Source organism: Vigna unguiculata, chromosome 7 (genome assembly GCF_037176805.1).
Source record: "Vigna unguiculata cultivar grain cowpea cultivar isolate G323 ecotype 2 chromosome 7, ASM3717680v1, whole genome shotgun sequence".
NCBI classification, from domain to species: domain Eukaryota; kingdom Viridiplantae; phylum Streptophyta; class Magnoliopsida; order Fabales; family Fabaceae; genus Vigna; species Vigna unguiculata.
This window is the reverse complement of record NC_140798.1, coordinates 2,184,148-2,194,555: the sequence shown is the minus strand read 5'-3', so window position 1 is coordinate 2,194,555 and position 10,408 is coordinate 2,184,148. Positions and strand designations below refer to the sequence as shown.

At 30.6% G+C, this 10,408-nt stretch overlaps 1 protein-coding gene and 1 non-coding gene across 2 annotated transcripts; one reads left to right on the top strand and one right to left on the bottom strand.

The window, feature by feature from the left end:
* Positions 1 to 1,289: 1,289 nt before the first annotated feature.
* On the bottom strand, positions 1,290 to 4,639 carry LOC114191633 (protein trichome birefringence-like). The gene is made up of 5 exons (XM_028080932.2): positions 3,650 to 4,639; positions 2,917 to 3,109; positions 2,644 to 2,837; positions 2,388 to 2,546; positions 1,290 to 2,236 (listed from the first exon to the last, which is right to left on the bottom strand). Exons 1-5 carry the CDS (start codon positions 4,450 to 4,452, stop codon positions 1,882 to 1,884), a joined length of 1,704 nt encoding a protein of 567 aa, XP_027936733.1. The 5' UTR covers positions 4,453 to 4,639; the 3' UTR covers positions 1,290 to 1,881.
* Positions 4,640 to 9,634: 4,995 nt separating this feature from the next.
* On the top strand, positions 9,635 to 9,716 carry TRNAS-GCU (transfer RNA serine (anticodon GCU)). The gene has a single exon. It is a non-coding gene; the product is annotated as a tRNA-Ser (tRNA).
* The last annotated feature ends 692 nt before the right edge of the window (positions 9,717 to 10,408 follow it).

Here is a 10,408-nt window from a genome sequence, read left to right as displayed (position 1 = left end):
TGCAATATTGATAGTAATAATTGTTACAAATAATGGGACTACCACAACAGCTATAACAATCTTTAATATAATTCTCAGTGATCATATTCACAGTTATTATCAAGCAAAAAGTCTACCACCTGTATAAGCATCTTCCACATCACCATATTTAATAATTAAAAGTTATAAAGATATTTCATAATTGATATGTTGGTCCATTGTGAAGTGTACATATTTGTGCAATATTATTATTTTTTAAATTGTGACTAAATTAGAGGACAATACCACATCCCTTTCAAGACATTTATAGCACCGAAAATTAATGAGAACATGATGAAATATAAATTTGTAATGTTGATTTTTTTTTTCTGCAGCCATAATGTGTAATGTTGATATTTCAACCACTTTATAATATATATATATATATATATATATAATATGTTTTAGTATTTAATCCTAAGTACCCTATTACAAATATGGTTGCTAAAAATTTGAATCGAAATACTACTCAGTTGAACTGAAAAAAAAAACTGATATTTTTAAAGAAAATTGAATTGAATTATTCTATGAATTCATTTTTTAAAAAATAAATTATTTTTAACTATTTATAAAAGATAAATTTGCTTCAATTAATTCACAATATCATATATATTTAGTTCAATTTATTTAAAATATTATACAATTTAACTCCATTTTATTCCAGCACTTTTAAAAATTAACTCGTTCAGCCTTTCGCTAACTTTAATTACAAAGGCAACAAATTGAATAGCAAAGACCCGTTCTTCATATATTTGAAATCACAAAGGAGTTTTTTTTTTTTTTTTATTATTAAAAACATGTTCAAAAATTAAATTAAAACACCTACAAAGATGAAATTGTATAATGATATTAGTCAGAATTAATAAAATCAAAGCAACACAGCTAAATCTATCTATCTGAATGTGAACAAAGAATTGAAATGGAATGAGTTCACATTTTTGTTGAAAAATAGGAACCACGTTAATTTACTATTCTTAAATAAAATTATAAATATATCTCAAAATATTATTTTACAGCATGGACCGACATAAACAGTGATGAATACATAATTTTCAAGAGTCAAAGGTTTCACGTGACTATACACAGAAAAAAGTTCACACCCATTTGAATTCTTTATGAACAAAGAATCAAAGAATCATAATTTATGACTAAATCCAAATCCTGACAAAAACCAACGTATCGTTTTCAACATAAAAACAATTATCACCGAAAAGAAAAATACTCTGAAGAGAGAGTGGGAAACCTCCTAGAAAAACCAAACAAGAACATCATTCCAAAGAATATAAATTAATTATATTTCCTCTCACCAAACTTAAAATTTACTTACATGTTATTCGGATCCTATGAATAATAAATAATAACGACAAAACAAATTCACTGAACAATTTGTTACATAAAAGTGAACATTACAGTAGAACTCAACCTTCACAAACAAAATTTAGAGGGTGGTTTACAACGACAAGTTTTACCACCCATAATATTCTTCTATCCTTTTCCATGTCCTAACTAACTTCTACACTTCACATGAACAAGTTCATTTAGTTTAAACTTTCAAGGAAAGTCTCTTTTTTTACTATTTTCACAACAAGTGAACTTGTGAAGAACCTTTACAAATCTAGAAAAACTTGTTCTTATGGTTTGTTCCTTTCTCTCTATACTTTTGTAGAAAGGGTAAGAATAGTGTGTATATATATATATATATATATATATATATATATATATATATATATATATATATATATATATATATATATATATATATATATATATATATATATATATATATATATATATATATATATTGCATGTGGTTCTGCTTTCAGCAAAACTCACTCAATATAAGTAATTTGTAGTTTAGTTTACCTATGTTCTTTTCTTCAGATGCTGATTCTGATACTGTCTCAAAAGAAGCTCAGCATAAAGAATCTCATTCCATGCATCAGGAACACCAGGGAGGCACCAGTGACTGCAATCTTGGAAACTCAATGGTGATTTTCTCTCTTCTGCAGATAGGTTTTGCTTCCTATAAATAGAAGGATGACCATCCTTTCTGAAATCTGTCATTTTAGTGACATTTAGATAGGTCACTTTGGTTTTCATATACTTCAAAACCTTTTCCAATACCCTCATCTTAGGAGGGTATTCCTTCAAGTACTTCTCATTCTTGATTGGCACAGTTTCACTGTCGCATTGTCCACCAGAATTCCATTGCCCCCCACTGTACAATTACAAACAAGTGTTTGTGTCAATCTTCTTGTTCTTTAGTACAATAATGTATCAAAGTGAATGAACTAAAATCATGTTAACTAGTATTCATCATGATGTTGGATCATCATCCTAGATGAATCCAAACACACCACCACATGTACCTGAAATGTGAAGCAGAATAGCCTCTGAAGAATATCATAGACTTTGATGAATCTATGTTGGCATCAATCCATCTACTCCAAGTGGTTATTGCCCTGCGAAATGCCTCCAGAACATTCAGTTCATTGTAGACATGGCTTCCCTCTTGGTAATAGTCCTTCCTAGAATTTTTCTTGGACATGTTAGTTAACAAGGTCTTAGAATGAAAACACATAACTGCAATCGAATCTAAGAGAAATTGTAAAGTGTTTAGTTTACCCTTTGGAAGTTTTGTCATGAGTCCACCAGTGACCAGTGTTGAAGATGATTATATCTGCATGTTTATATTGAACTGAAGATTTACCAACTAAATCAAGACGAAGTGTTTCCTTTTTTGTTCCATTCTTTACTTGAAATTGCCATTCTTGAACTAAGAATGGGGACACAAAAAGCTCCGCGGAGAAGTTATAATCCTAGCAAGCAATTAGTGTAACAATTAAGCAAACACCATTAGAAGAAAAATTGAAAACATAGAAGGACTTAGGTATTTACTTTGAATATGAATGAATAAGAAGCTTCCCCTTTGAAATGGACTCTTCCGTTTGCTTCATATACTTTGCTTTTGTCTTTCACAGAGTTTCTTAGGATGCAAATGAGAGATTCCCACATATTCCTATTCAGGGAATCACCAACAAAAATAAGCCTCTTGCCTCTCAACATTTCCAGCATTCTATGTCCGTCCAACCTATCAGCAATTACAACAACAAATTGCATAGCAAATCAACAAACTAGGATCCAAAATACCCAAGAAACATTCCCAAAACAACTTTGAACATCACCATCGCAAAACACCAAGATGAATATGACAACAAAATATTGTCAAATTTGGAAAAAACACAAACACTATCGAATGAAAAACCTTAGAAATTAAAGGACCAAACATAAAAGCAACTCCTTGATGATTTCTGGTCTTGTTCTCTGACCAAAATTGAAATTTTGCTCTGTAATTTCGTAATACAGTTTTTTCAACTAAAGATCAGCATGCCTTTTATTGAAATGAAACTTCAATTTTATCCAAAACTAAATCATACAACATAAGTGCAAGTCCTAGATGGTCTTGTCTTGACGTTCATGTCGAATAATTGAAGTTTTAATCCTAAATCCCGAGTGATGTGAGACACTGAGTATTCATAATGCATAATCACAACACAAAAATCGTTAATGGAGTCAAAACATTAAGCACCGACAGGTTCCAAAACAACAGAAATTGACCATATTCTCTTACCTTGGGAGGCTGCATCTCTTTGGCTTCCACCTATATTTCTGATAGTCTTTATCAGGTCTTCCATTTTGGATACAACTGAACTGTTCATCGATGAGATTGCAAGACCCCGGTTGATAGAGAGGATAAGAATCATCCTTAATCCATTCCCCATCAAAAAAATCACATTTGATCAAAGCCTCAATATGTTCATCCTCCACCCTCGAATCCGTTTCCTTGTTCCCATCCTTCTTTTTCTTCACCAGGGAAGCCGTGTAATTACTACGCACAACTCCTTTCTCTGCGCCCCCTCCAGAAACTCGTGTATGATTGGAAGCACTTGATGGCTTTTTATTCACAAGATGATCATGCGGTTTTGGCGTGTGATTGGTGGGTATGTTGCTTGTAGTTGGAGTGGTTTGAGTCTGGTTTTCAAAAGGGGTTGCTTTAAAAGGCTTTTTAGTTGTTGAATGAGATTGAAAAGTGGTGTTGGTAGATCTAGAAGCGGTGGTGGTGACATAGGTTGAGGAATTGGAAGAAGAAGAAGAAGAAGAAGAAGTGGTGGTGTTAAAGAAATAAGAGAAAATGGAAGAGAGTTGTGACTTGTAAGCAGAAGTGGAGGAAGTGGAGGAAGCAGTGGAGGAGAATATGTTGGTGAAGAAGGGAGAGGAAGTGTTTGGAGAGGGGCAAAAGGCAAGGAAAACAGTGAAAGCAACAAAGACAAAAGTAAAAGCATAGGCAAAAGTTAGAGTTTTTCTGGTTTTGGGAATGGAGAAGAGGCTCTTGGGGTCTGAGTTTATGGGAATGTACTTGGTGGCATCAGCCATGGAAGAAGAAGAAGAAGAAGATTATAGAAAAAAGAGAGAGACAGAGAGACAGAGAAAGAAGATGTGATGTTGGTGTGGACTTATACAATGTTGGAAAACAGGGATGTTTCAACTTAGAAGTGGTGTTGTAACTGTTTGGCCGGTGGTGACTCCAAAACCGAACAGAGAGAAAAGAGGGTTTGGTTTAGTTGCAGTGGCTCTAAATAGTACATGCCCACCAATTTCGTTAGCATGAACAAAATGTCTGTTGTAATTTTGGGTCCCAATTTAATGTTGTTTTCAAAATCTTTTTTAAATTTTGAAATATTAGGTAAAGTGAATGAAAAATAAATATAGGTTTAAGTGTGTACTTCATAGAGACCGTGATTCTTACTTATTTTTTTTGTAATTTTAACCTTGTATTTTAGTTTCTGTAGTTTAGGTTCTTGAATTTGCTTTAACGTTAGTTTCAGTTCTTAAAACAAACATTCAAACTATACTGTCTCACTTTTCTTTTTTACATAAATATAATGTCATACTTATTTATAGTTACATATATTTTTAGTGTCGAGTTTGATTCATCTCGTTTTTAATCACATCCAAAATCCAAAATAATGTATTTCCGTTTTTAACAATAGATAAATAATTATATTAAAAAAAATTACTTATTGATATTAGTTATAATAATATTTCTTTCAACTTTAAGTTTTTTAAGATAATATGATCAAGATCAACCATCTTACTATATTTAATTTAAAATTTAAAATTATCATAGAACTTTACTTTTATAATATATGAAAAACTTAAAAACGTGTATCTAAATTATTTTTAATTTAGAGTTTAAAAATATGTGACACTGTTGAATGTAATATAGATAATACTTATAAGGAATTATAATTTATTTAACTTTTTCTTTCAAATACATAAGAATTAAACAAAAACAATAGATAATTTGTTATGCCAACTTTAAAAATAAATTTAAAGTGATTTAAAAACGTGTAGTGCTTTTATTTTATTCTTCACTATGAGATTCCGTGACGAACAGCGATTCAACTCGACGGTGACAGTGACCACTCTTTCTGTTAAACGAAGAGTCAACAATACATAGTGTACGGTGTTCAAACTCCTCCCTTGTCGGTTATTTTTATTTTATGAAACTTTTTTTAATTTAGAAAAGTAAAAACGGGAGCATCGTTGTAAATAAAGATTGTGTGGTCCATGACGCGTTGCAGTGGAATTGGTGTGGAATACACCATAATTACTTTCTATAAACAAAATATAATTTTTAAGATAAAATTAATTTCTAAAAATTTAATTTTTTCAAACATATTGTTTTGGGGGTTTAAGGGACTAACGAAGCTAACGTCTATCTAAACAAAATTACTTAGTCTTTAAAATTTCATCGAAGTTGTTCAATTCATATCGATGTTATTTATTCGTTTTTCTAATTGATTGGAGTCTGATGTCATTCTTATTTATTTAGTCTTTCATTCGATCAAAATACATGTTAAAAAGAGTCTAATGCTTAAATCAATCAAGTATTGTTCGGTGCAAATAATTAATACAGTAAAAAATGCAAGAAAAAAATGACAAAAACATTTTATCTGTATTTATAATTTTCTACACATACCTTTAATTAAGATTGACTTAATTGAGACTTAATTACTTTTTAAACTTGATTATTAACTTGTTTATCCTAATTGCAAAATTACCTATTTATCTCTTTCACCGTTCACAGTTCGGTGTTGCCTACCTGATGATACCACTGAGGTGATTGCCCGGTTGGGATCATTGATGTATATGTCTTCATATTTCCAGACACCATAGACTTACAACTTCAAAGGCCGGTACTTGCAACTTCAAAGGCTGGTAGATCATTGGCACACATATTTTCATATTTCTAGACTCGGAACTTTAAAGGCTGACGAATAGTTAATCCACATATCTTTATATTTCGAGACTCTTAACTTTAAAAGTTGGCTCCTTGCTAACACACATATCTTCATATGATCAATAGGTAGAACTCTACCACATTCGGTGTACCACTCGTTTGGCATTTTTGTTCATCGACACATAATTTCATGATTTCCGAAGTAATCACTACATGCAAGGAAAGTTGTCTTTTGATACAAGTCAATCAATAATGTACAGATCTCTTTGGGTGTCGGTTGCCTCTTTATAGGCAATAAACGGATCAAGATTACTAATGGAACGATGATCCAAAATATGAGAAAATTAGGTAAAAAAATAATTATAACCATATAAATATAAAATTTTTATTAAAATGATGAATAAAATATAAGACGATGTGCATTTACTATAAATCATAAGAGGTTCAGAGAAAATTATGTATGTGGAATCTGAAAACGAATTTCATTTATACTATAAGACTATTGTATTCATTTTTATTTTCAGAACATGATATAAGTAATTATATAATTCAAATCAAAACAGGGTGTAATCTAATTAAATTATAGGAAATCGATTATTCATAATTTAAATTATAAATAACTTAAATTTTAATAACGAGTAATTTAAAATTAGAAAAACATCGTAATTAACTTAGATAAATTTAAGTTAGTTGGAGTTAATTTATTTTAAAAGTATCAAACTTTAACTAAACTCATCTGAATCCCTCAAACTTAGCCGGATTAGCTGGGATGAGCATGCATTAGTTAAATAAATTAATGATATTTTTAATTATTAAAATTGAGCACATAGCTGAGCATGGACTTCTGTTCTGTAAAAGAGAATATTTAGGTTACATATTTGACACCATTTTTTTGTATAAATTTGACGCTTGGTTGTTTGAACTTTAGGCAATTGAATAATGAATAATATTGACCTTTTTCCTCAACAAAACATGATTGCAAGAACTAAGGAAAAGTTCATGGGAAAGAACACCAGAAAATGCAAAATTTAACAAATTTTCAGTCACTCTTTATCAAAACTCAATTTCGTAATGGTAATTTAACTTTTTTTGAAAGTACAATTAACTTTAAAATTATAAAAATGAAAAAATTTAAAGTAATAATAATAATAATAGTTTTCATAAGGACAATACGTGTGTTTTCATAAGTTAGCATCTTGTATGTAATCTTAAGTTTGTTCGGTAATTATTATGATCATATTTAACACGAGAACGTGTATAATACAATTTATATGAATGATCTTATATGAGAAACACCCTAAATTATGCAATGTTGTATATGAATGTTAATTTGATGGAAAAATTGAGTATATAATGTTTGGTGTGAAAAAGCATAAGAAAGCATAGAAATGAGGGTAATGGGTTTGACTGAAAAGATAGGTTTGTGGAGAGTGAACTGAAGTGATGATGTTTAGACCACTAATACTTAGCCACTTACTAAGTCATTTCTGAACCAAGTCAAACAATGTGGCTTTGTGGGATTGTGAAAATCCTCTTAATTCTTAAACATTATTCATTCATGAATCTAACAATATCATCAAACAAAAGGTCTAATATACAAGTCTTGTAGTGGAAAATTTCAATTTCCTTTCTATGGTGTCAAAATTTGATAATTATAATATATTTTACATGTTTGAAAATTTAAATATAAATCTAAGTTCTATACAGAATAAAGTTAAAAAATTGAGATGTAAGAAAACAAATTTATAAATTCATTTTATTAAGGTTTTATATTAAATACGATTTTAATTTTTTATGTAAATTAGATTTACATTTTACTAGTGTTGTGTCATATGATAATCCAATAATATTACAGTTAAATATTCTTCTTAATGAAAGACTTAAAGAAATACATTATAATCCAATATGAAAAGTTTAAAGTGTAAATATGAGTTTCATATTAAATAGAAATAGAAACAAAAAAAAAAGATAAATTGCAACAGTAACAATCAGTAGAAAAATAAGAATCAGTTACTTTTCATTCAATTTCAATTTTTTATTTTTTAATTGATTTTCAAAATCAAATACGTATTGATTCTAGGTCAGAAAATTAATTCCAATCCATTCTACATCAATTTGATGGTGAACCAAAATACATTTATAATTTTTTTTCATACAAGTATGGAGAATAAAAACTCAAGTCTCAGACTATTACATAATTTTTCCTATCATCATTTCTGTACTTTTTCTTTTTAAATAAAAACACACCATTAAACTTTTCGTTTTCTATTTTAGTAAATTTTTCTCTCTCTAAAGAACTCTCTCTCACACACACACACACACACACACACACACACACACACACACACACACACACACACACACACACACACACACACACACACACACACACACACACACACACACACACACACACACACACACACACACACACACACACACACACACACACACACACACACACACACACACACACACACACACACACACACACACACACACACACACACACACACACACACACACACACACACACACACACACACACACACACACACACACACACACACACACACACACACACACACACACACACACACACACACACACACACACACACACACACACACACACACACACACACACACACACACACACACACACACACACACACACACACACACACACACACACACACACACACACACACACACACACACACACACACACACACACACACACACACACACACACACACACACACACACACACACACACACACACACACACACACACACACACACACACACACACACACACACACACACACACACACACACACACACACACACACACACACACACACACACACACACACACACACACACACACACACACACACACACACACACACACACACACACACACACACACACACACACACACACACACACACACACACACACACACACACACACACACACACACACACACACACACACACACACACACACACACACACACACACACACACACACACACACACACACACACACACACACACACACACACACACACACACACACACACACACACACACACACACACACACACACACACACACACACACACACACACACACACACACACACACACACACACACACACACACACACACACATTATATGTACATAACTTATTTCTAAATTTATTTTGTAGGATATGATTAATTCAATGAAAATAACTATAAAAGCATATTGTAGATTTTTCAAAACGCGTAATATATATAGTTTTCTTTCACTTGTCAAACAAGTCGCTTTGGCCGAGTGGTTAAGGCGTGTGCCTGCTAAGTACATGGGGTTTCCCCGCGAGAGTTCAAATCTCTCAGGCGACGAATGTTTTTTATTTCTTTTTAATTTCTTTTACCTTTCAAAATTAAAATTAAAAAATAGATTAAGGCCACTACGAGAGAGAATAAGCTTGAGTTATCGGTTAACAAATTATTAATTACAAAACTAGTGTCATGTGGGACACATAATTATTTATCATAATATTAATTTACCCATAAATAAAATTTTAAGTATATTTTGAAGTTAAAAATAAAAGTAAATTATTCAACACATGACAAATAATCTACTTTTTTAATATCAGTAAAAACACGTACACTATGTGCTTATTTATTTATTTATTTTATTATAACTTGAAGAATAAAATCATTATTTTTATTATAGTTATAAAAGTAAATATGGATAACTTAATTTCATTGTAGATAACTTATTTGTTTCGTAGATAACTTTTTATTATAAAAATTTATTTTAATTTTAATACATGATTAAATTTAAAAAAACAGTGAAATAAAGAAAAAATTAATTTAAAACAAAGTATTCAAAATAATTATTTAAGAATAAATTTGTAAAAGAAATGTATAAGAATTTTCTTTACATAATATAATATAAATATAAATGTTTTAACAAGTTATTGTCCATATTATAAAAAATTATATCATGTTATCACCTTCTAATATAATTTGTCTTATGTTTTATGGAACAGAGACTTTACCATGCAAAATTTGTTACGTTGTTCATA